This window comes from Taudactylus pleione, unplaced genomic scaffold (genome assembly GCF_031769625.1).
Source record: "Taudactylus pleione unplaced genomic scaffold, aTauple2 ptg000105l, whole genome shotgun sequence".
Taxonomy (NCBI): domain Eukaryota; kingdom Metazoa; phylum Chordata; class Amphibia; order Anura; family Myobatrachidae; genus Taudactylus; species Taudactylus pleione.
In genome coordinates, this window is record NW_028284507.1 from 12,453,766 (window position 1) to 12,481,519 (window position 27,754).

The 27,754-nt window shown below is 45.8% G+C and overlaps 1 protein-coding gene across 1 annotated transcript in view; it reads left to right on the top strand.

The window, feature by feature from the left end:
* LOC148525580 (disintegrin and metalloproteinase domain-containing protein 18-like) overlaps nt 1-27,754 on the top strand; it is a 112,455-nt gene that overhangs the window by 34,360 nt on the left and 50,341 nt on the right. Inside the window, exons 6-10 of the mRNA XM_088470855.1 lie at nt 10,443-10,521; nt 17,538-17,614; nt 20,012-20,201; nt 21,464-21,529; nt 27,062-27,133. Coding sequence (XP_088326981.1) covers nt 10,443-10,521; nt 17,538-17,614; nt 20,012-20,201; nt 21,464-21,529; nt 27,062-27,133 — 484 coding nt within the window. The remainder of the gene's footprint in view (nt 1-10,442; nt 10,522-17,537; nt 17,615-20,011; nt 20,202-21,463; nt 21,530-27,061; nt 27,134-27,754) is intronic.

The following is a 27,754-nucleotide window of genomic DNA, read 5'->3' on the forward strand; positions in this document are numbered from 1 at the left end:
ACGCAGGGGTGCTAGAGCATTTGAACGCCATTGCATGGGTGTGCATAAATTATACCCTACGCAGCCTGAGGCCTCATAGCCTGTGCTGAAGTAAGCAATTTCTGAGTAAGGTCAGAGCTTGTGCAAGTGTGCGCGAGGCTGTGATGGTGATCGATTGTACCGATGGTTTCGCTATTCTGCTAAGCATTACGGATGTGTTTAAGGTAAAGTGGGCGTACTTATGTAGTGCTGTGGCGGCATAGCGGTCGCAATGAATTAGCATATCATCGCAGCCTTAACTATGCGTATGGGTTTGACGTTACCGTTTGTTTCGCTATGTTGCCAAAGTATACAGATGTATTTAAGGGGAAGTGGGCGTCCTTATGTTAGGCTGCAATCGCAATGCGAATGCAAACATTTACATATCACTGCTGATATTAGCAACTGCGTTGCGTGCGTATAAGCAGAGTAGAAATCCATAGTGAATAGGCCCTATATTCTCAACTCTGAATCAGGCCCTCAGTACTAAGGGCCTGATTCATCATGGATCACTATTGCGATTGTGGCTGCATATGTAGTAGTTGTGTTGCGAAAATATGCTGTTTGCAACCGCTCAGTCAGCTTAGAGATACCCACTACCGCTTTCTCACATTCCCAAGACCTCGCAGTCCTGCGTCTACATCGGTAACTAGTGTTCACTGTAGGTCGGCAGCAGGCAGGGCGCCGGACCTAGAGCTAGGGCACTTCTATGCGCCCCCGAATAGGGGGCGTGGCCAAAGAAAAGGGAGCGTGTCTTTATGACATGCCGGGCAGCCCCCAAGCTCTGTGGTCACAGTGGATCGATGTCGGGCATGTGCCCAGCATCCATTCACCGGCGGTGACCACTGCGCTTCCGTTTTGACCACCCGCGGGACACTGTGACCCGCGGGTGGAGACAGAACCCACAGGCTGTCTCAGCAGGGCGCCGTGCTGGAGGGAAGGGTGCTTTCTGCCCTTCGGAAATAGGGCAGGGCGCATCGCCCCGCTAAAACAGCCTAGCGGGAACGCTAGGTAACATCGGCATCTCACGCAGAATTACAGCAGCTCTGACCTGTCTCCGAAATTGCAAGTCTCGTCACACGCAGTGAGTACTCATGCTACGTATGCCGTCACAGTGGCTAATTTATGCACGTCCAGGAAATGGTGTTTAAACGGATTGGCTTGCCTGCTTTTCTCTAACCACCCCCAAACGCTGATGTCCCGTCACTCACTCTGCGATGGCTTTCTATCTGCGTGCATGAGCGCAGTGCGATTGCAATGCTAACCTGCGCACGTGCAATGCGGTGCATACGCATGCGCAGTACTCACCATCGGCCGATCTGTGTACATGGTTGCAATTGCGATCCATGCTGAATCAGGCCCTAAGAGCATAAATTGCAGACGTTAGTACTGTGCTGTGCTCTCTTGGTAAGCCAGTGTTAGTATTGCTTCACTTCAGCAGCAGGTTAGAATACAGAGAGCAAAATCCTATTAACCTTTACACAAGGGTGTATAGAGCTTAAAATCACATTTGGCACAGTTAAAAGTTTGGTCACTACCAAACACAATAATGATGGAGAAAGCTAGCATGAAGGCAAAGTCACAAGCTTCCAGTGAGCACGTTCGCTGAGCTTGTGGGAAAGTGCTGGCATCTTGTGGGAATGTGCTGGCAGGTAGCTGATGCTGGTGGTGTAAAGGCAGCCACAGTGCATTGTCAGAATTTCCTGGATAGGTCACCTGATGCCATGTTTCTCGACCACTGAGTGGTCACCACTCACAATGGTCATTTAATCAGGGGTGTCCATCAGAGCTATCGCATCTGCCTCACTGAGAGGGGTGTGCCTGTCTCAGTGAGGCAGATGTGATAGCTGTCTCCTCTGGTGCTTTTTTTTTATTGCAGTAGTATTGCCTGCGGCGCTGCACTGTAGACAGTTTTTGATTATCAGAGGGGAGGCTGAGCTTGTCTCTGCCTCACCTCTTGTTTCTCCCTGTATTTTCAGTGGACTATGGAGCTCATTCAGACCCGCTCGCAAGATGCGATCGCTCGCTGGCAAAAAGGGGCCGGATATTTAAATTAAGCGCTCGCACTGCGTCGCGTAAGAACGCCCACTATGTTTTAGCGAGCTACGGCACAGTGCGCTCGCAATTGTCTGAAGACGCCCCCTTGCCACTCGCAACACATGTCATCTCCAGGAAATTAAGGATTATTCAGGACCATCGTGAGCCATCGGAGCTGCTCGCATTAGAAATTGTAGGGCCCAGGACTGACAAAATTGGCAGCCCCCCCCCCGCAGATTCTTCCCCCCTCTTGAAGCTGCATGTGGCTCGGTGATGTCACTGTTTTCAAGGGGACACTCAATGGTATTAGAGCACTTTAACTGAATTAAAAACAAAAAAACAAATTTGTTTCAGTATGTGACATACTGTACAAATGATTATATTTAGCTTAAATCAGTGCTCGAAGTGTGCCGGTATGCAACGGTATGACATACCGGCACTTCAAGGGAGGATATGCTAGCACCCAGCACCGCAGCGTGACTGGCCCCAGCAGTACCCTCACTGCTTTTAATGCCGGGCTCACGTTTCCTCCTGTCCCTGGCCCCTCTCTACCTCTAAAACCGGCACCCCGCCTCCTCCTATCCCCGCCTACTCTCTACCTGGCTCCCTTCTGCTCCTGGTCCCGATTCTTCTCCATCTCTAAGGCCAGTTACACACCTGCCGGTTTCGGCCGCCGGGCAAGAAACAGCCGGTAGCCGGACGAGGTTTTACAGGCACTCAGTGCCTTTCACAAGCATCAGCTTTGAGCCACTCTTAATGTGTTTTTTTTTAAATCTATTGGGCATGCACAGCAGCAGATGCTGCTGCACAAGCCTGGCCGGCAGAAGCCAGTGTTTCCCATACACCACTAGTGTGCAGGGACGGCACGCAGGCCCGGTGACAGGGGGTTACAAGGGGTACACTTATGCCGGGTCCCAAGTGTCTATAGGGCTCAGGGGCCCAAACAGCATTTGCTGCGAGTCCGCGGCTAATACCAAACAATAAGTTCACCGGCCGCCTGTCTGGCACTTGTACCTAAGCAAAAAAATGCATCATCTCCAGGGCCCCCCCACTCCCGCGCCCCCCAAGGTAACCCAGCAGGCCGTTGCCACGTTATCCCTACTTACTGAGGGTGCTCACGGCACTGGAACATATTGCGTCATGATGACACTGCGCCAGCTTTCCTCACTGCATCCCTGGCCTGGCCTGCCCTGCCACTGCGACGCCTGGTCCATCTACCGAGGAGCAGGGAGGCCAGCAGGAAGTGGAGCCGTCCGTCGCTGAGCACACAGACAGGCCAGCACACTACTTCAAGCCACTGTCTGTCCCAGCAGATGCTTATGGGGGTAAGTGACATCCATGACAGACAGTGTTCTCTTTTGTTATTGAAGATTGTTATTGACAAACTGCCCCTTTACCATTTTCACATATAGCTCGTTTTCTTTTAAAAAATATGTGTGTGTGTGTATGTATATATGTATATATATTAAACAATGTAGTTGACCATAGGTGCCTACTAGTGCATTGATAAAGGTTGTTCAAGTATTGCAATCAGTGCAATACTTGAACAACCTGTGCAAATATGCTTTTCCCTAGTTGGAATGTATTCTCTAACCATAGAAAAAAGTGTCTTAGTGCAATGTAAATAATATAAAATCTGAAAATTGATATATAGTGATACTCTTTAAAAAATTTAATAAGGCATTAAGAGAATACAATATAACAGTTCAGGCACAAAATTACATATATAAATATTAAAAGGAGGGATAAAAAACGGGGGAATATAATATATATATATGGCAATTTCTTTAAAAAAAGGATATCAGCTTATCTTTCAATAGTGTTTGGTAGAGGTCAGAAAGGCAGAAGTCAGGGTCTCAACACGTTTCGTCCTCTTATCTGGACTTCATTGAGGGGAATGTGTGTGGGGAGACAAAACAGGGCTTTTATAGCAAGGGTTTATGCCTAAATGTAGGTCACATGTTTCTTAGGTGACATCACTTCCTGTATGTCGTATTGATCTAAATACGATTTTTTCAGTGAATTAGAGGCTATAATCTATATCCTGACATTAGTTGCGGATATCCAGGTTCTTAATGGAACGGGAATAAGTAAGTGAAAGTCCTTTCTATTGCTTAAATAAATTGTAATTTTTGTCCGGTGGAACGCATGTGAGGCGCATCGCATCACTTTCACAAGCAGCGGGTATGAGCCGCATTTTATGTTTTTTTAAAAAAAAAAAAACCCCAATTGGGCATGCGCAGCAGCTGCTGCACAAGCCCGGCCGGCAGAAACCAGTGTGTGTGAAAGGAAACATTGTTTACTTTACACCACTGGCGTTCAGGGACGGCACGGACACAGCACGGTAGCCGTCCTGCACAGTGGATATTCCTGGCTGTAACATGGCGACCGCGCCGTTCCCGTGCCGTGTGAAAGGTCCCACCTGCTTCCCTTTTATCTATTTTTCAAGCCCAGGCCAAAACCGGCAAATGTGAGAAAATAGCCCTCACACACGGGACAGTCACAGTACCTGGCTTTTTTCTGTGTCCTATCCATGCCTACTACTAATTTCCCTGCCTCCTGTCACCGGCTCTCATGTAATACCCAGCAACCCTCCAGTGTCTTATCCAATGTGGGTCAACTGCGGCATGTGCGCTTGTGAGAGGGGGGCGCCAGTACAGGGGCTTAGGTTAGGGATAGAGGGGCTTATAATGATGAGACCAGGCTGAGGCTTGGCTGCCACTGCTGCAGCTGCACCTATGATAACTCAGCACGGCAGCAGCAGCGAGCACAGGAAGTGCTGATGACTCATGCATGCTGCCGGCCGGAGACGAGGACCTGAGGAGCTGACAGAGACTCACTCATGGAAAGAACAAAGAGGGGGCCTTCTTCTTTGGTAATTACACTACAGGCCCTGCGGGGAACACTAATGGACTATGGATAGGGGAAAGGGAGCCCTAAGGGACAGCAAAGCAGGGGGAGGGGGGATTATGATAATTACAGACTGGGAGAAGGGGGGCTGATAAGAGGGAGGGAATGGGGTTGAGTCACACAATTAGGGACATCAGGAATGGGCAAGGGCATGTTTGAGGAGGTCAGTTAACATAATAAAGAAGGGGGAAGGGTCACTATAGGAATTATACAGGCAAGGGGGGTCACTATAGGGAATATACAGACAAGGGGGGTCACTATAGGGAATATACAGACAAGGGTCACTATAGGGAATATACAGACAAGGAGGGATACTATAGGGAATATACAGACTAGGGGGGTCACTATAGGGAGTATACAAACATGGGGGGGTCACTATAGGGAATATACAGACAAGGGGGGTCACTATAGGGAATATATAGACAACGGGGGTCACTATAGGGAATATACAGACAAGGGGATCACTAGGGAATATACAGATAAGGGGATCACTAGGGAATATACAGACAATGGGGTCACTATAGGTAATAAACAGACAAGGGGGGTCACTATAGGGAATATACAGACAAGGAGGGTCGCTATAGGGAATATACAGACAAGGAGGGTCACTATAGGGAATATACAGACAAGGAGGGTCACTATAGGGAATATACAGACAGGGAGGGTCACTATAGGGAATATACAGACAAGGAGGGTCACTATAGGGAATATACCGACAAGGGGGGTCAGTATAGGGAATATACAGACAAGGGGATCACTATAGGGAATATACAGACAAGGAGAGTCACTATAGGGAGTATACAAACATGGGGGGGTCACTATAGGGAATATACAGACAAGGGGGGTCACTATAGGGAATATATAGACAACAGGGGTCACTATAGGGAATATACAGACAAGGGGATCACTAGGGAATATACAGATAAGGGGATCACTAGGGAATATACAGACAAGGGGGGTCACTATAGGCAATATACAGACAAGGGGGGTCACTATAGGGAATATACAGACAAGGAGGGTCGCTATAGGGAATATACAGACAAGTGGGGTCACTATAGGGAATATACAGACAAGGAGGGTCCCTATAGGGAATATACAGACAAGGAGGGTCACTATAGGGAATATACAGACAAGGAGGGTCACTATAGGGAATATACAGACAAGGGGGGTCACTATAGGGAATATACAGACAAGGGGATCACTATAGGGAATATACAGACAAGGAGAGTCACTATAGGGAATATACAGACAAGGAGGGGTCACTATAGGGAATATACAGACAAGGGGATCACTAGATAATATACAGATAAGGGGATCACTAGGGAATATACAGACAAGGGGGGTCACTATAGTCAATATACAGACAAGGGTGGTCACTATAGGGAATATACAGACAAGTTCATCCCTGTCGCTCGGAGGCAAGTTTGGTTGTGTGGCACTGGCCAGCTGAATAAGCCTCAGCTGATGCATGCTTGGCAGCTTGTGAGGCCAGGAAGTCTGCATCCATGGACGCTGACACTGGCCTCGTCCCTCACAGAAAATGTGGGTGACATGCCCCCGTTTCCAGGAACACAGGGCGTCCTCTCTCCTGCAGATGCCCCTGTCTGTCAATCAGCCAGAGGCATAGGGGTGTCTGCAAGTGATCTTGCAGGACCCGTTCTGCACTTGCGCAGAACGGTTCTTGCGCATACACAGGTTCCCAATAATTGGGAATCTGCATGAAAATCCCGATCTGCGCTCTCTGCTGAACCAGCCCCTCTGTCATGATATATTTAAAGAGCAAGATAGTGTAAATCTAGTGTGATAATGTCCTTATAATAGATTCGATCTAATCTATCTTAAAGTCATTAGTACACCATCTTGCTCTTTAAATGTATCACTCAGTCTTCAAAAGGGAACAGGTCTATGTAATATGGAATGACCCCCCCCCAGCCCCCAGTACCTACTCCCTCTCATAGGGATTTCAGGTGCTACTGCCAACTGCTGCTCTCCCGGCTCCCATCCACTCCGTACAATGACAGCCGGCACGTCGTCCTCCTCTCTGCACACTCGCACTTCTGAATCCTCGGGCTCAAGGTCGCGGCCAGCTGCCAAATGATAGCGCCATCAGTAAAGAACAGCAGAGCACAGAGGAGGAGCACCGCTGATGCTAATCAGCACTACGCTCGGCGGCTCTTCTGTTATAGCAGGAACAGGGGACAATGGAGGAGGTGCCTCGGGCCACTGTAGGAGCGGACGGGCCCCCCCTTCCAGTAGAGTGTCCCAGTTAGGTAATTAGTGTAGTTAGTTGGGTGGGTTGGGGATTAGGGGATACAAGTACACCTAGGTTGGGGTTATCTTAGAGTGGGGGGTTATGAGAAGGTTTCCTTTAGGTTATGGGGTGAGGGTTGCATTTTAATTTTGTTTAGTTTTCCTATTATGGTGGATATATTTTCTTATTTGTTTGTCATTTACTATATTCTGTTATGCAATCATTTTGTGACTGTTATGTAGGGATAAGATATTTTATATGCTGACCATTTTTTTGTATATGTTACCTATGATCTGTATTCATTTAATTTTAGGCTGCGTATACCTGAATGGCGCCTTTGTGTACGCATTAGAATATCCGTATATGACTTGTGTTATTTATATATCCTTGTGTATATGTACTAATATATATGCTCTAATTCTTTATATATCTGCCATGTATGCTATACTGTACTCTTATGTTTGGTTGGGAGAAACTTAAAAAATGTCAATAAAGATTACTCAATTTAAAAAATATATATACACTTAAAAAATATATTCTATTGATGGTCTGATTGTGATGAAACAAACTCTCTATTTGTATCCAAAATAATCTTCCATTAGATTAGACTGCACACATGCGTGAAATAAAAAAATAGTTTATTTTATTATTGCAGATGATCCATATATTAAACACCCCACTTCAAACAGTAACATATAAAACAAGTATTCCAATGAGTAAAAAGTAACAGAGTTGTAAATTGTATTCTTCTGAACGTAACAAAGTGTCATACAGTAGTTCCTTCTCCTGCTGACTTAAGGTCCCCACACACAGAACGACATAGCCCTAGATCCGAGGGATTGGAACGATATTGCAGCTATATCGTTCCGTGTGTGGTCATGATATTGCCCACTGCGCGCTTCTGTGAGGTCGTCAGTCGCTCCTCCAGATCGTTCTGCATGCACTAGACATCTGGAGAATCCCATGCTGGCCATGCGGGGAGGGGAGGCATATCGGGCTGTCAGGCACCGGATTGCTCCGTGTGTGGGGGCCGTCAGATATGTCGGATCATGGATCGCATCGCTGAGTACACATTGTACAATGATTAAGTTCTCATGAGAGGTTGAATATAAATTTATATGTTTAGTTTTCATAAATAATAAAAATAATAATGACAATTTGTAATATTAAGTTTTCAACACATGTATCTTTTTTTCTTTTAACTTTTTTAATATATTTTTCAAAGAGCGACGAACAAAATGCATCCCATTGATAGTATAGAATGAGACCTGATCAAAGTCTGTGTGCCTGCAGAACAGGCCGATCTGAAGAATCGAGGAACGACACCATGCGGTGGATGCGATGCGATGGGGGAATGACATATCAGACAGTCGTACACCAGATCGTAGAGTGTGTACGAACCGTCCGATATATTATTCGGTCACATCATGCATCACTGTGTACACACTAAGTCTAAAGTGTACGCAATGTTTAGAGATAGTGATATTAGGTGTGTATGGAACATAGAGGTGAGGATGTCGGGGCAGTGAGATGGGGTGTGGCCATGGTATCGTCCCGTCCTAGTTAGCCAGTGTAGTGCCAACTGCAGTGAGAGTGGTCGGCGCTGCACATTTACACAGGATCGGCGCTAGGCTTCCCAGCTCCATCCTGTGCTGCACAGCCGAGCCCCTTCTCTCCCCCTGAGCGCTTACCCAATAATGCCAGGCAGAGGGTGGGAGGCAGGCTCAGGCTGGTGCATTTTTACACACACACCACCGCCAGCGCGGCGGCGATGTGTGTGTTAACCAGCAGCCAATGAGAGCCAGACAGACTCTCATTGGCTGCTGCTACAGCTGCACACACATTGCCGCCAGCGGGGGGAGCAGTGGCCGGAGCCGAAGCTTGGATTCAGGTAAGTGTATTTTTTTCTCTCTCTTTTTTTACTTGTGTGTGTCAGCACTGCATCAGAGGGGGGGGACTACTACTGGGGGCACTGCCTTGGGGGGGGACCTCTTCTGGGGACCACTACTGGGGGGGCTACTACTTGGGGCACTACTGCGGGGCCTCTACTGGGCACTACTACTGGGAAGGGGGATCTCTTCTGGGTACTACTACTGGAGGGGACTACTACTGGGGGGGTACTACTTGGGGCACTGCATCGGGGGGACCTCTAGTGGGTACTACTACTGGGGGCTACTACTGGGGTCACTATATAAGGGGCTTACTACTGGGGGCACTGCACTGAGGGGACCACTACTGGGGCACTAAATAGGGAGGACCGCTACAGGGGGCACTGGATAGGGGGGGATCACTACTGGGGGCCTGCATAAGGGGGACCACTACTGGGGGCACTGCATGGGGGGGACTACTACTGGGGCCACTATATAGGCACTGCATAGGGGGTGCCACTACTGGGTGCACTGCATGGAGGGGGGGACTACTACTGGGGGCACTGTATAAGGGGAACTAATGAGGGGCTGCATAAGGTGGACCACTACTGAGGGTACTGTAGAAAGGGAAGTAATGGGGGCCTGCATAAGAGGGACCACAACTGGGGACATTGCATACTGGGGTACTGTATAAGGGGCACTACTGGGGTTAAGGTGCATATGGAAAGGAATGTTCAGAGTGACGAGAAAGGGGTGTGTCATGTTGACACACCCCATTTTAAGTGACCACGTCAATTGCGACCACGCCCATTTTTTTTGCCGTGCGCAGCTTCGGCGCGTGAACATGGGGGGCTCCATTTTTAAATTTGCTCTGGGCTCCAAATACCCTAGTTACACCACTGGGTATTTCTGTGCCTGCGTGTGCTCTTCTGTAAAACAGGGAACACTTCCTTAAATGCTTTCTCCATCATTTCATGTGTTTTAAATAAGCTTGTGCCACAAAATGAAATTTGTTCATGTCTGAAAATTTTGGTGCACTCGTGTCTAATTCACAATTAATAATAAAAGTTAATTAACATTGCTGTAACTGACCTAAGTATGGCTATCCTTAAAAACTGGACTGTTAGTGTGCCTTGAGGACCGTGTTTGGAAACCCCTGTTCTAGAAGATAATTGCTAGAATCTGTTTGGTTGCTATGTGCAATATCCCCACTTCTAAAAACCTGCACTTTAGTAAATATATTCCATAATATCTACCCATTGTATTAATGTGTCAGCCTAATGTGAGGTCTACTTTGCAAAAAGATTATTCATTAAAATCTCATCTGCACCTGTGAACTATCACATATGTTTTTGTAGGGTCTTTTTACCAAAGGATTTTCAAGTATATATTGATGATGAAGTGGAACCGACGCTATCAAGGTTCATACGGAGCATGGTGTGTCTGTCATGGTAATCATTCTTAGTTTGCTGTGTATTTGTGTTCTTACGTTAAATAATGTGATCTTCCAATAACTATTATTATATTTAGTGTTGACAGGACCAAGGGGGAACACGGTAAGCGTGGTGGGAGCACCAAACATTTTTTTATTCCCAACGTGTGCAAATTGGTTGATGCCATTCCACCTTCTGAGCTCTGCTACTGATTCACTTCAGTCCATTCGTTTGTATATCTTGTATACAGTACCTTGCAAAAGTATTCACCCCCGTTTGCATTTTTCATGTTTTGTTGCCTCACAACCTGGAATTAAAATGGATTGTTTGAAGGTGTGAATCATTTAATTCACACTACATGCCTACAACTGTGAAGTTGTGTTTTTTTTATATTGTGAATCAAACAACATTTAGGACAACATAACAGAAAACTTCAGCTTGCATAACTATTCACTCCCTAAAGTCAGTACTTTGTCAAGCCACCTTTTGCGGCAATTACAGCTGTAAGTCGCTTTGGATAAGTCTCTATGAGCTTGCCACATCTTGCTCCTGGGATTTTTGCCCATTCCTCAAGGCAAAACTGCTCCAGCTCCTTCATGTTGGGTGGTTTCCGCTTGTGAACAGCAATCTTCAAGTCTGACCACAGATTCTCAATTGGATTGAGATCTGGGCTTTGACTAGGCCATTCCAACACATTTAAATGTTTCCACTTAAACCACTCGAGTGTTGCTTTAGCAGTATTCTTCGTGTCATTGTCCTGCTGGAAGTTGAACCTCCGTCCCAGTCTCAAATCACAGGCAGACTGAAACAGGTTTTGCTCAAGAATATCCCTGTATTTAGCACCATCCATCTTTCCCTCGACTCAAATTAGTTTCCCAGTCCCTGCTGCTGAAATACATCCCCACAGCATGATGCTGTCACCACCATGTTTCACTGTGGGGATGGTGTTCTTGGGGGGATGGGGGATGTGTTGGGTTTGCGCCAGACATAGCATTTTCTTTGGTGGCCGAAAAGTAAAATTTTTGTCTTATCTGACCAGAGCCCCTTCCTCCATAAATTTGGGGAGTCGCCCACATGCCTTTTGGCAAACTCAAATCGTGTCTTCTTATTTTTATCACTAAGTAATGGCTTTTTTTCTGGCCACTCTTCCATAAAGCCCAGCTCTATGGAGTGTAAGGCTTATTGTGGTCACATGCACAGATACACCAGTCTGCTGTGGAACTCTGCAGCTCCTTCAGGGTTACCATTGGTCTCTGTGCTGCCTTTCTGATTAATGCCCTCCTTGCCCGGTCTGTGAGTTTTGGTGGGCGGCCCTCTCTTGGCAGGTTTGTTGTGGTACCATGTTCTTTCCATTTGATGATAATGGATTTGATGGTGCTCCAGGGGGATCATCAAAGATTTGGATATTTTTTCTTATAACCCAACCCAGAATTGTACTTCTCAACAACTTTGTCCTTGACTTGTTTGGAGAGCTCCTTGGTCTTCATGGTGTGATGCCTCTTGCTTAGTGGTGTTACAGCCTCTGGGGCCTTTCAGAAAAGGTGTGTTTATACTGACAGATCATATGAACTTAGATTTCACACAGGTGGACTTCATTTCACTAATTATGTGACTTCTGAAGGTAATTGGTTGCACCACAACTTTTGAGGGGCTTCATAGCAAAGGGGGTGATTACATATGCATGCACATGCCAATTTTCAGAATTTTATTTATAAAGATTCTTTTTTATATATATTTTTATCATTTCACTTCACCAAATTAGACTATTTTGTGCAGATACATCACATAAAATTCAGATAAAAAAATAAATAAATTACAGGTTGTAATGTAACAAAAAAGTTAAAAAGGTAAGGGGTGTGAATGCTTTTGCAAGGTACTGTATAAAATTAATTGGTCTGTTTGTTTATTTTTTGTATGCATTCAGGCACCCCTGCATCTACAGTATTAGGATGAAACCAACGCAAGGTGGTCCAGTTGGATCCTCCTGGCTAGGTTTTAGTGGGGTTAGGGTCTCGGACGAACCTCCCATTGGTGTACGCTGGGCAGAAAATTGACCCGGGGAGCCTATTCTGAGCATTCCACTGGATGGATTTGGACAAAAACTTCACAGAGTGGTTACTTTGGATCCCAGAAGACATACTAGGGGTTTGAGGTCCCTCGTCGGACCTCCCGTTGGTGTATGCTGGGCAGCACTTTGACCCGGGGAGCCTTTTCTGAGCCTTCTACTGGATGGATTTGGACGAAAACTTCACAGAGTGGTTACATTGGATCTCAAAAGAAATACTAGGGGGTTGAGGTCCCGGTCGGACCTCCCGTTGGTGTGCGTTGGGCAGAACTTTGACCCGGGGACGCTGGGCAGAATTTTGACCTGGGAAGCTTGTTCTGGACCTCCCACTGGATGGATTTGGATGAACACTTCACAGAGGAGTGGCAATTGGTATGGGATGCCTAATGGAGTGGTTGGGGTCCCGGTTGGACATCACGGGGGAGTTCGCCGGGCAGAACTTTTACCCAGGGAGCCTGTTCTGGGCCTTCCACTGGATGGATTTGGACGATATCACATAATAAAACTTAATAACTTGAAGATTTAAACCTGGGCAATGCTTCAGGTAGTGTCTTATTATAATAATTAGAAGGAATATTAATAGTGTCGAGGAGATTTTTCAAACCATGAAAGCCCTACTGTTGGTGAAAGCATCAATTTAGTAAGATAGGGGATGTGTTCGCTGTGCTCTATCTAGTAAAGGCTCTAACGCCAGTAGTAAGGAACCCCCATGCATTTATCAATTAAAGTCGCACTACAATGCCTGTCCTGTTAAACCGTCATTTATTCTGCCATCTCAGGCACTCATTGAAATTTTTTTTACTGATTTTTGTTTTTATTTTTCCTGTCAGACCTATAAATAAATAAATAAATTAAATTAAATAATAAATTAAATAATATATTTACTACTATAATAATTTCTATGTTATGTGCTGAAATTATCTGTCTTGGGAAGCTTACTCTAGTCTAATTGAAGAAACACCTCTGCATCTTGGCAGATAGTCTATTATCCAGGAATCTCTGCAGTACCTCTATTACATGATGCTTCTAAAGTCTGCTACAGAAAATGAGGATATCATTGTTTAATACAACAAATAATGACTCCTGTAAGTTCTTAAATAGGAAATTTAAATTTTTTTGGAAGACAGCTTGGACATTGCAGTCCAAATGCATGATCTGGTATTTGTAGTGGCCATTGATTGTGTTGAGGCTGTCCTTCCATTCATGCGTCTCTTGTACTTGGATCATGTTAAAGACCCTTAGCTGGTCCAGTTTGGAGAAGATCACAAACTGACAAAGTCTCTCTGAAGTCCGAGACCAATGGAAAAATCATACCAATTATTGATAGTGTGTCATTGAGGCCCTGAAAGTTGATGCATGGTCTTAGCTAACTAACTGTCTTTGCCAGAAAAAATAACCTGGCACATGTGGAAGACCTGGACTCCACAATGAACTCTCATTACAAGTTCTCTTATGTATAGGTGGTCAAGGCCCTTGTCTCATGCTTAGACAGCAAGTATTTCCTGCCCCTTAGTGGCATAGTGCCAGACAGCAGGTCAGTTGTGTGTGCTTGAAATTACACAAATTATCTGTGTCTGCTGATCTGAAGAGAAATGGTGAGAGACTATCTGTTTCCACTATAATAACCTTCCTGAATTTAGGTTTTGAAGCAAATCTAAGTGGTGTTGGTCTCTCCAGGCAGGTGGGAAAACAAGTTAGCTTGTCTTAATGAAGTCCACCAAACTGTTCCGAAATGACGATAGCAGCAAATCTGCTGCAAGAATTCAGAATTCAATGGTAGGCTAAATGATTGAACTACCATGTTCCTTGATCCAGGTCAGTCCTGTTGTGGCATTGGTGATGCAACCTAGAAAGTGAAAAGTCCACGTCAACAAGGCACCTTCATTATAGTGCATGACACCATAGGTCTAAGCCAGCATGGTGCATGGTTTTGGCATGAGCAAAACATAATACTGGTTGCACCTAAATAACAACCAATTTGCTGGGAACCTATAATACACACCACGCTTACCTAAGCTTGCATAGTCCTCAAATAATGGGTCATCGGGAGAAAGTGAAGATGAGAATGTAGACTCTTGATGGGTAAAGCGGAAGTCAATTGAATGGAGAATGCAAAATTGTGAGTGACAAAGCTGATGTTGAGCAAACATCTTTATAAATAAACAAGACTCTTTGAAGAACAAGAAAAAGCTCATTTAAAATGTACTCATGCAAAGCTTAGTAGGGGCGAGGACTTAACAAAGGCGGCAATCAAGTGAGGTCTCTTATTTCTGATTGTCTTGTACTTTAGCAGAATTCCTGAGTGTGCCCTTAGTGTGTGTTGCCTCATGCAGTGTGCTTTTTTGTATGAAATGGTGTAAAGCCACCTGTCATCCGTAATCAGTATTGCAGTGCAGCGGACCTTGGGGCTGATTCAGAGATGGACGCAATGGCGATATTTATGCAGATTGAGCGATTGTTTGCCAGTGCGCATGCGTATGAGCCACAATGCCCACGCACTGCCATTATGTTTGCACAGAGGATCCATTCACAAAGTGAGTGACAGATGGTCAGCGTTTGGGGGAGGTAACGGGGGGGGGGTGGCCAGAAAAATGCAGGAGTGACTGACAGTTTGAACGCTATTTCGTGGGCATGTATAAATTAGCCCTTGAAATTGCATTTGCAGCATGAGGGCTCTCTGCGTGCGAGGAGAGCTGCGGTGTTTGCGACTGGTCAGACCTGCCGCAAGAGCAAGTTGGCTGCTCAATGTGAGTCGATGTTACTGATATTTACGCATGTAAGCGACGTCTTACGCAGAAGAGAAGGCTGCAGTGGGCGCCGCTATGCTCGGGTGATCTTTGCAAACATTAGCATATTTTCGCAGCTGCATTACGTACAAAATCGCAGCTGCGTTCGCATTAGCATCCATCTCTGCATCAGGCCCCTTGTCCTTAAGCAGTGCTGACTGCATTGGCTCAATTTCTTACACACTACACAGTCAGCCCTAGTTTTGTGAATTTATAGTATACATATACAGTATGAAATTCAGAAGACGGAGGTGGTTTCACTTGAAATTATTGCTTTTCCTAACTATCACATCGTCATCTTTTAAAAAATAAACAAGTGAAATATTAGTGAAAGCAGTGAGAACTTACAGAGTAGTACTGAGGACAGTCATCACACCAAGGGCAGAGGTTTTTTGAAGTTCAATTATTGGATCCAGTGAGTTCAACTGTCCTTACTGTTTCAGTCTTTGGGATCTATTTACTAAGCCTTGGATGATAAATTAAACTTTGATAAAGTCCCAATCAATCAACTCCTAACTGTCATGTCACAGGCTCTGTTTGAAAAATGGCAGTGAGGAGCTGATTGATTGGGACTTTATCTCTGTTCACTTTATCTCCATCCAAGGCTTATTAAATAGACCTTGAAAAAGCTGCCAACAGGCAGTGAAACGCGTTGGTATTTTGTACCCTGAATCAGGCATCCCCCGTACCCTGCATCTTGCACCTATTTGGAAGGATATATTATTCTGGAACATTGTTCTCACAGGAGCTGCATATTATTCCCCAGACGGCCACAGCAAGTATAAGGAGATTCCTTTTTGCGGTTGGGTTAAAAACTATCAATTACCACTGCTAATTCAGGAACACTGGACCTTTCTCCAGCTGTTTAGCTGTCAATTGTGGGAGTATCTCAATGGACTTAGTGAGCTACATATGAACTGTGAAGGAGCCTGATATGGGTATATGCTTATTACAGTGAGCTTATTTTCTATTTTTGACATGCATGTCTATTATTGAAACATTTTTTATGTCATTCATACTTGGTTATATACCAATGATTACAACAATTTTTTATTGTGCCAAAACAACCTTTTAAAGGGAATTATTAATTTTAGTATATAATTGTTTTCTTTAGCGCTACTTTTTTATTTTGTTCTTTATTGTATTGAAGAGTTTGACTACCTCTTGTGCAGTAGCTGCTTGGAGGAGTAACTCCTGTCAGCGCCGTGATTTTTTACTCAATTTCTGCTTATTAAATAGACCCCTTAGTCACTACTCTGGTGATCTCCACAGCCATAACCCAGAATGTATGGGTTACTGTGCACGAAAACAAACTGGTAATTGAATAGATCCGGACTTTAAACCCTGGAGCTGCCTGCAGCCATGCAGTAAGTCCCGCAGCTAATTGAATATGCCCCCTGGTGGTATATTAGTAGCAGCTAATTATTCTCCCTTAAAATTGCCATATATGCTTCCCTGGAATCCGGCTGCATGGCCGGCGGTTCGATTCCCGGCAGCGCCTGACCGACAAAAGCAAAGTTCCCGGCAGCGGAAGCCCGACAGCGCTGGAAATCCCGATCGTCGCTAAGATAAGTATAAACTAACCTAACCTAACCCCCTAACCCTAACCCTCCTTAGGGGTGCCTAACCCTAACCTCCCCCCCAACTGCCTAACCCTAATCCCCCCACTAAGTGCCTAACCCTAACCCCCCCTTCCCCGCTGCCTAAACCTAAGTCCCCCGGGGGGTCCCTAACCCTAACCCTCCCTCCCCTAGCCTAACCCTAACACTCCCGGGGGGGGTGCCTAACCCTAAATCCAAAGCTTATTTGTGCAGTGCCATTTTTGCCCTATAAATAAAGCATGAACATAACCAATAATAAATATAGTACAACTTATTATGATAACTCTAGTCCTTTCATACACTGTACTGTATATGTAGAATGTCTAAGCAGAATTGCATTAAATATGAAATCTCCACTAAGGAAATACAATGCCTTGAACAGCTTTCTGACTATAGGAAGGCCTGACATATGCAAGTTTGTCATACTAAATTTTCTCTCATGTGATTCACATTTTACTACTGTTATTACATGTATTGTGCAGTATTGCATGATGGTAATACAATTTTTTTTTTTAAAGTGAAAGATTGTGAGTTTCATGTTTTAATTGTACACTTTATTTTGTCTTAGAGTGATTGCTATTATAGTGGACAAATCCTGGAATCAGAGGCATCGTCTGTTACACTAAGAACGTGCTTCGGACTCCGGTAATACATGATCCAGACTCCAGTAATACATGATCCAACATTTGGGGGATGATTTATCAAAGGTTGGAGGGGGATAAAGAGGAGAGAGATAAAGTACCAACCAATCAGCTCCTGATTAACAGACAAAAATATGAAAAACCAGCGCTGAAAGAAATCCAGCTAAATACCACTGGATAGGTCAGGATAGCCTTGATCGATTCCAGTGAGAAAGGATAATTATAATGACTTACATAAACATCCTTTCTCGTGTGTACATCAAGGTATCTTAATCCCGTGGGTCACAAAGTAACAGGTTGCACATGGATAGTATGTAACACTTACATCTGAATTCTCCCTCGCGTTCCCATAAAAGTTTATTTTCAGCTCCTGATGACTGCAGCACGGTGAGACGGGGTGCGCAGACCTGCTGATGTTTTGCATCCTGTTTTAACTTTGTCTTTGGAGGTGTAAGTTGTTCCTGTTTTACCCTGTGTACCATTAAATGTTCCAATTTGCCGATTTGGACGAGCAAGTGTTCATATTACCTTTGGGGAACGCGACTGAAAATAAACTTTTATGGAAACGCGAGGGAGAATTCAGACGTAAGTGTTACATACTATCCATATGCAAACTGTTACTTTGTGACCCACGGGATAAAGATACCTTGATGTACAAAGGATGATTATGTAAGTCATTATAATTATCCTTTCTCACAGGAATCAGGCTGGAATCGATCAAGGCTATCCTGACCTATCCAGTGGTATTTAGCTGGATTTATTTCAGCGCTGGGTTTTCAGATTTTCTTCCGTTAATTAGTTTATCCATGTGGTGACTCCTGGGTGTGTTCACATTCTTTGGATTAACCAGCTGCTGGGTTCTTTCAGCACAGGTCTATCACTTTTTGTTTAGATCAATCAGCTCCTAACTGCCATGTACCAGGCTGTGTTTGAAAAATGAAAGTTAGGAGCTCTTTTTTGGGTACTTTATCTCTCTCCACTTTACCTCTCTCCAAGCTTTGATAAATCCAAGCCTTAGCCAGTACAACCATTTGCTTGGCAATGGATTGAGGCCCTGATTCAGAGCTGGATGCTCTGACAGAGTGCTCGCTCTGAATCAGGGCCGTCCCTGCTCCTTTTTGGAGCGGCCTCCCACAGCTACAGCGAGCGGCCAAAATGACCATCGGGCTTGCAACGAGACCCTTGCGGTAGGGTCTCGCTGCCGCAAGCCCTGGAGTGCTTTTGGCTCTATCAGAGCCGAAAGCACTCCCACTGACATCACTAGTGATGTCAGTGGGGCCGGCCCCAGACGGTAGGCGTTCCCATGGGAACGCCTACGTCTTGGCAGCCATGCCCCCGGCCTGCCCACCAAAGGGGGCGTGCTGTCAATCACCATCGACAGCACGCCCCCTTTGGTGCGAGACCCATAACTTGGCCGTCGTTATTCGGGTCTCGCGCATGCACACGACGGAGACGCCTCCATCATGTGCATGCGCACTTGGGCAACATCGACCCGCTTGCGAGCGCTCAGCGCTCGCGAGCGGGTCTGAATTAGGCCTTGAGTGTGCTGTCACCAGACAATAAAAAAACCACTATGAGGCATTTTTCAGATTACCCAGAGGCCTCTGTATGAGCTGAGAGTGCAGGGGAGACGTCACTCTCCCAAGCGATGCCATGAACATGCCCCCTGATGCGTGCACACTCACCAAAGTGATGTACACAATGAGGGGGCTTAGTCGCACCCCCTCCAGTGTCCATGCTTGGCCGGCGGTTCAAATCCCGACAGCGGCAGCCCGACAAGGATGAAAATCACGATCGTCCTAGGTAAGTATTTCCTAACCTAATTTTACACTCTAACCCTCCCTTAGGGGTGCCTAACCCTAATACCCCCTCTAAGTTCCTAAACCTAACCCCCCCTTCCCCGCCGCCTAAACCTAACCTCCCGGGGGGGGGGTGCTTAAACCCAAGTCCCCCCCGGGAACCCTAAACCTAACCCTCCCCCCCGGTCTCTCGTTGTAGGGAAAATGACAGGCATCAGGATTTCGACGCCTATCATTTAACCCATGGCCGGGAATGTACAGTCGGGAAGCCGGCGGTCGTCATTCCGTCCATCGGCTTCCCGACTGTTTCCCGGTTCTAAGATATTACACTCTGTGTACACACCATACAGTGTTTTTGACAGGTGAGAGGAGAGGAGAACTGCGTGTCCCTTTCACTTTCATGATACACTGACTGAGCATATCAACGCATAACCATGTAAGCAGAAATCCTAATATTGCTCTTAAAGGCCAATCTGGCACCTCCCTTTGCACATTACTGGGTAATAAAATATCATATTACATTAAAGTTCTTATACAGAGGAACAATATTCAAGTAATTCCTTACTCTTTGTTCCTTACTATTTGTTGTTTTTTTTTCGCAGAGGACTTATAGAATTTTCTAATGAAAGTTTTATTATTGAGCCATTCCAGTTTGCCTCTGGTTTTCTGCACCTTATCTCCAAAATGGAGGGCAAGCACGGGGCAGCCATTTTCATCTCGGAGAATGATACAGATATAAAAAGTCACGTCTATCAGCACAAGCTTCTCGAAGACTTTCAGCCTTCTGCCCAGGTAGGGATTAACATTATATACAGAAGCAATAATTCCTACTACTGTGATGATACCTGTGTATTAGGGACTTATCCCACCATTTGTGCCAGTGGAGTATGCCCTTTAACGGCTACTAAGTGTCCACTCCACAGTGGATTCCAATGGGGGACTGTTGTAGAAGATATCACAGGTATCTTGAGTTAACATGAAACCACAGACATATAGTCGATGGTGAAATAATCAATCATTTAAATTATAATAAATTATAACAGGCTAACTCAGTAGAGAAACTCCTAGTGAATGTCACAGTGATCTTGCACAGATAAATGATCAGAACCGATCATGATGATTCGTCTATAATAACCCCCCCTTTCCCATAGAATCTAACTCAGAGTCACACAAAATTCTGGACCTCATTCAGATGCGGTCGTAGCGAGCGATGTTTTTTTCAACTGCGTGAGACATGGCAGTGCGCGTGCGCAAGCCTGTCTTCCCGACCGCAATCCTCTTGCTCGCTAGTCACTACGAGGTCGTAGCTGTGATTGACATTTTGTGCCGTTTGTGGGTGGTTACAGGGGAAGGTACTTGTGAACGGGGGTGTGGTGGTGTGCACGCAGGTGTGGTTGACCTTAAAAAGGGCGTTTTAAGGGCATGCATATATTACTGAGCGAGTCATCACACACGTCATCTTGTTGCAATAACGACGCTACTGCTCGCAGAGCTAAGGGTAGCCCAGGGTCTACCTTAAGCATTGCGAGTGCTGGCGATGGTTTCTGCCTCAACCGATGTTTGTAGGCAATTAAGAATGTAACAGGTGTAATTCCTGCTGACGTAGGTTGCCGCCTGCGACCGACTCTGAATTAGGCCGTAGAGATAGGAGGTGTGCTTTCATTGTTGTGGGTGTTTCCGCGCTTACGATGTGTGTTGCGACTGAGCGCTCGTTTTGCATATTCTCAATCACTTTGGGTGCGACCTATCGCTCCCGTGCGACCGCCTCTGAATGAGGTCCTCTGTCCGAACGGAGACAGCTGATCCGAAAATCTGAGAGTTTAATTTAATCACAAATAAAATGCTCAAGGTTTTTAGTTACAGAAATAAGAATAACAAACCTCCAAAGTCACATTAACTTCAGTAAATATAAACATTGTTGTCTAGTAAGTAAAACTATAGTAGTAAGACATTAGTAGTCATTAAGAATAATATGATATTTAATTGCTCTAGCTGCTAAAATAGAATAATTGTTATTTGTAATGTTTTTTAGTATCAACATTTATATTTTTCAGCTTAAAGCATCCATATTTGGGATCAGACGTTATATGAAAGTAGCCTTATTTGTTACAGTGGAAGTGGTGAGTAGAGATATTGGGACACTCAGCTTTTATTCAACAGTACTGAAGTCATTGGACACACTCTGCTCTCATTTCTTATAGCTGTACACACTGCCTAATTATTACTGACTACTGCTGCCATGGACACCCAACAATCAATTTCAGCTTCACCTATAAAACATGTCTACATTGATATAATGACTCTTCTTATGGTGACTGCACACTTTCAGATCATATCATTTAGCCTGAGTGCCAAACAACCATATCTGCAGTCATAGGACCTCTGTGGGTGCTGTGTATGCTGGAGCACCCCCCAATACTTGTACTGACCTCATGTCTATGGTGACGTAATGTGAGAACTCACAAAACATTTTAAAAGTTGTCTCCTACGTCTGTGTTCAGTTTTTGCCCACACGCTGATGGTCATTCTGTGAGCTGAAGTGGACATGCGAGGGTGGTTCAATAAATAAAGTAACAAGGCCTCTCATTCAGGGCTGCCATCAGAAATTGCGGGGCCCGGTACTGACAAGATAGGCAGGGCCCCCCAGGGGTGGAGGGGGGCAGAGGAGGGCGGAGCTACACTGAGGGGATCAATTGGTGCCTTTAAGAATTCACAAACTTTGCGCAGTGGTTGGTGTTAGATTGACCTGCTAATATATATATATTGCACTGAAAAGGCTGAATCTACAGAAAAAGCTAGAAGGGTAGAACAGAGGACAGGGAAGGCTAGCTGACGGGGGGGGGGGGGGAGGCACAGTGTATGGAAGGCTGGCTGACTAGGGGGCACAGGGAAGGCTGGCTGGACTAGGGTGGGAGGCACAGGGCAGAGAAGGCTGACTGGACTGGGGGGGACTGGGCAGAGAAGGCTGGCTGACTAGGGAGGCATGGAAGGCTGACTGAACTAGGGGGGGAAGGTACAGGGCAGGGAAGGCTGGCTGATAATGGGGGAGACAGGGAAGAATGGCTGGACTAGGGGGCAGACAGGGAAGTCTGACTGGGGGGACAGGAAAGGCTGGCTTAACTAGTGGGTAGAAGACTTGCTGACTAGGGAAGTTTAGGGAAGGCTGGCTGTCTAGGGAGAAAGCACAGGGCAGCAAAGGCTGTAACAGAGGAGGGGGGGGCAAGGCAGAGAGGGCTGTCTTGAAACAGCGGGTGGACAGGGAAGGCTGGCTGCAACTGAGGGGAGAGCACAGGGCAAGGTGAGTGAGTACCTGTTTTTCATGGACTTTTCATCTGGTTGCGCTGGTGCAGCCAGCCAGGTACATTTAGCGCAGACTGCTTTTCAGAGATGGGGACCCGGGTGGCAGCGGTGCTGCAACGGCAGCCAGGAGCATCAGTCCAGGAGAGCTTCTAAACAGCTCTGACGGCATTTGAAAAGCCGGCCGCGAGCCAATCACAGCTCCCGGACCAGCAGCCAATCAGGAGCAGCCGCTCCTGATTGGCTGCCGTTCCGCGATCGCAGGCTGGTTCGTGGCCGCAGGCGTTGAATGTATGTAGTTCCATGAACTCGCCTTGCATCCCCTGTCTGCCAGTGTGTGTAGCACCGCTGCAACCCGGGCACCCCTCTCTATCTCTTTCCTCCGGGCCCGGGACTTGAGGCCCGGCGGTCCCCCCCTGATGGCGGCCCTGCTCTCATTGCATAAATGTATTCAACTCGTAAATAATCATATACGTATAATTAGCAGTATGGCTTCGGTACAGATTATTTTTCCTCATAGTCCCCATACTTGTCTAAGCATTTGTTCCAACGGTACACCAAGGTATTTATCCCGGCACAGAAGAAATCAGTGTCAAGCGCCTGAAGCCAGGACATGACGGGGGTTGCTGAACTTCACCGTTGGTTGCGAATTGCCTTCCACCCAGATGCTTCTTCAATGGTCCATAGAGATGGAAATCAATTGGTGCCAGGTCAGGGCTGTAGGGAGGATGCTGCATTCCCTCCCAATGGTAGCACTGTAACAACCCACCGGATCGGTGCTCATCTTGACCGTCTGTCTTGCCGTTTTCATGGTACACCTCAACAAGTTGGCAATAAATTTCAGGTGCTAAAGTGCCCTTTAGACGCAGAACTCCGATCACATTATGCACCTCAATGTTTGACCATGTTTCCGCCAGCCCCACAAGCTTACAACTGATGTTGGGACAGTATAATGGATATGACGCACAGCCTAATGGCTGTGAGGGGAAGCAGTGATCTACCTGCTCTGGCCTGGTGGGAAATTGGAATGAAATATTACACATATGAGAGGTCTTGTTACCTTACTTATTGAACCACCCTCGTATGCAAGTATACACAGCTAGGGAGGCTCTTCCTTTACCAGTGGGAGGCAAGACAACATGAAAAACCTGAATGGCTATTATGATCCTGTGCCAGGATTTCAGACAGCCTTAGCAGTTTCTAGTCCTGGCTGTTGCTAAGCAGCAGGGAAGCTGTCAGTATTGTGGAGGCATTCAGCTGCAGCCAGTCTGTAATCAAGCTCTCAGTGTGTGTGCAGTTCAGCTGCAATTTAGTCTGCAGTCAAGGAGACTGGCTTGCATTGGCTCCTCTTCCTGTTAAATTGCAGTCAGTCCCAGTATTCCCTGCCGATGATAGTCTGTTCCTAGTATCCAGTCTGTTTTGTTCCATCCTGCTCCCAGTCTCTTGTCTCGTCTGAGCCATTTACTTGTGCTTGTTCATCTGTGATCCTGATCGAGTAACTCCCAGTCTGCTGTGATCGTGATATCCAGCCATCGGCCCAGCCACCTTACCAGCCGCATGTGGCCCAGCCATGTTACCAACCTGCGGCCCAGCCATGTTACCAGCCTGCGGTCCATCCGCGTTAACAGCCTGCGGCTCAGCCATGTTACCAGCCTGCGGGCCCAGCCATGTTACCAGCCTGTGGCTTTGCTGTATTATCATCTGTACCTCAGTCTACAGTTCAGCTGCTCCATCCGTAGCCAGCCGCTGTTCCTTCCTGTGGCTCATTTGTGCACAAGTCAGCGGTTCTCATTCATATCTGCAACTCTTATCATCTAGTGCAGCCTGTACCGCAGCATACCTCCATCACTACCTGCGGTCCACTCGCACTACGGTGTGCAATCATATCTGCGGAATTACCATCCCCACTAGCAACAGGGAACTGCCCTGCCTGTTATTCACCTGCTGGCATATAAGTTCTTTCCAAATGCATCATTGGATATTCAGATTCAGCCTTCGCCCAGATTGAGATTGCCAGCTGCGTATCATCTAAGACATGCAGGTGTTAGTAAGATAAGCCCACACTGTGCCGAGAGTAAGACCTGAAGTACCGGTGTACATATTCAGTAACTAAGGGAACCACGGGTTGGTGTTATAGGCAGATCTCACTTAGTGACTCTGTGGGTTTATCTTGCATCACACTGTAGTGTCATAACAATGGCACTCCTTGCTGAAGAGAAAGTGCCATGCCATGCCAGTCTTCAGGTTGGGTTGTCCTGTCGTTTCCTTACTGCTGAGGTCATGGACATGGATGAATTGAATTCTACCACTGAGGGCCAGAATATATGGTGGGAGATGTATTAAGTAGTAAAAAGAGTGGAGAAGTGGATAGTGGAGAAGTTGACCAAAGCAACCAATCAGCTTTGAAGTAGCATTCATCAAGTATATCCTATAAAATGATAGGTAGAAGCTGATTGGTTGCTATGGCCAACTTCTCCACTGTTTACACTGTTTACAGTTGTACATCTCTCACTTAGTCTGTATTACTGTGCCTGCTGCCTTCCATAGATTTTCCAGCCACAATGGTCAGTGGAAATCCAGATACTCTATATGACAGTTTCAGGAAGGTTTGGTAGAAGTTGAAAATATTAGACAACAAAGGCCCTGATTCAGCATAGATCGCAATTGCAACTGCGTACGCAGATGGGCCGATTGTTGCGTACTGCGCATGCGTATGCACCACACTGCATATCTGCGGCGATCGCATTACGATTACGGACGCACTGTGGAATCCATCACAGAATGAGTGACAGGGTTTGGGGGGTGATGATGGGGGAGTGGATTGGGAGCGTGCCTGTCCATTTGAACACCATGGCATGGGCGTGCATAAATTAGCCACTGCGATTGCCTACACTGTTTGAGTACTTACTGCGTGCGACGAACCTTGCAAATTCTTAGACAGGTCAGACCTGCTGTAATTGAACGTGGTAGGCCTATGTTACCGATGTATACGCAGAACTGCGAGATGTTACGGATGTGAGAAAGCAGTAGTGGGCTTCTCTTTGTTGGCTGAGCGGTGGCAGACATTAGCATATTTTCACAGATTCATTGCGTGCGATTGCGCAGTTGCGATCCATTCTGAATCAGGCCCAAAGTTCATCTGTGGAGCCAGCTTTATTAAGCTATCCATTCACTCTCTACTGAAGTCACATAGTCCATGTGTTTTGGGAATACAGGGCCTGATTCAGACCCGGATGCTAAGCTGCGATTGCTCGCTACGGTCGATTGTCGCCCGTCTGCGTAAGCGTCAATATGCGCATGCGCGAATCACTCACTGCGCTCGGGAATTGAGCGCTCATAGTACACAGACTGGGCGCTACTTTGATTGACAGTGCCGTTTGAGGGTGGTGACGGGAAGGTGCTTGTGAAGGGGGAAGTGGTGCTGCAAACGCAGGCGTGTCTGGGCGTCAAAACGGCATTTAATGGGCGTCCATAATTAGCATGGAAGCGTCATTGTACACGTCACCTGGTTAGATTTCAGCCTGCAGTGATCGCAATGCTTGCGGCGGGGTAGGGTCTACCTCAAAGGCTGTGTGCAGCTCCGATGGTTCTCGATGGTACTGATACACTTTCTGGAGATGACGTGTGCTAAGAAAGTAAAGTGGGGCATCTTTACACCGGCGTGTGATGACTTTGCCGTCGCTCTCTAAGACGTAGAGGGCGTCCTTATGCCTGGCCTGTAATCGCGTACTTTGCATACCCGGCCCCTGACAGCTGCGAATGTGCGCTGCTTTCTGTCAGTAAGTAGCACTTAGACAACAGCATAAATGATATGAAAAATACTATATTATATTCACTAATAGCTTACATATAAAATAATATAGTATATTCACTGGCGGCTTACATACACTTTGGCTTGCTACATTTCCATAGCAGCTTCTGATAAGCTGACTGGGTTTTATCTAGTCTGAATGCTTTCATTACATGAGAATCTGAATTAATATATAGCAAGTGTAGAAAGGTTTCGCTCTAGAGGTTCCACACGTATGCAGTACTAGAAGGGTGACCTGTGACTAGAGCAGTGTTTCCCAACATTGGTCCCCAAGGCACACTAACAGTCCAGGTTTTAGTGATATCCATGCTTGAACACAGATGGTCAAATCAAATTAACTGCAATACTAATTAAGACACTTGTGCTCAAGTATGACGATCATTAAAACCTGGACTGTTGGTGTGCCTTGAGGACCGTGGTTGGGAACCCCTGGACTAGAGGGACAGGGAGAGCAATAAGTATATCCTGTCCACCCGTAGGACAATTACACATATGCATCACATTAACATAGTTGTTCTTGTTTCTTTTCTTTTCTTTGTTACAGTACAAAACATTGGGTGCCAGTCCAATAAATGTCATTACAAATTTTATCCAAATATTTAGTTATCTTAATATGGTGAGTAAAGTACAGTCAATTCTATTATTCTTTCACATTATGTCCGATTGTTCTATGCAAAATTATTTACTAAATTAAAAAGACCGATCAATGTTTTATTTTGTAAATAATGAAAGTAATATAAAAAGTCACTGATATACAATTTTGGTGGAGTTTGTGGGTGATAAAATGTAAATAACTCCAATTTGTGCAGTAAAATCTATGCACATTATTTACAATTTCATAGATCATTGTAAAATTAAAGTATTACTGCTGACCAGATTGCGAATATGCAGCCTTCCAAGGTGTTTCTTAGGACTGTCACATGCTTCTATACTCGGATGCCTGAATATAATAAAAACATTATATCAACAATATGCACCAGATAATCATTTAGTGTCTTTCCACCAGTTAAATAAATGTAAAAATTAATTCTGACGATTGTCGAGCACATGTTTATAATTCCAGCCAACAGATGACTCTTATGTGTCTATTTCTGGTGATCTAGTGCTAACAGCCCCAGTGCGATCCAGCCACTTGGCCTTACAGATGTGTCCACGCTCATCTTTGCCGCCGGTGTGGCAAACGTTCGCATGCATAGCACCATGTGACTTTCCACACACGCGTACGCTACAGTACGCC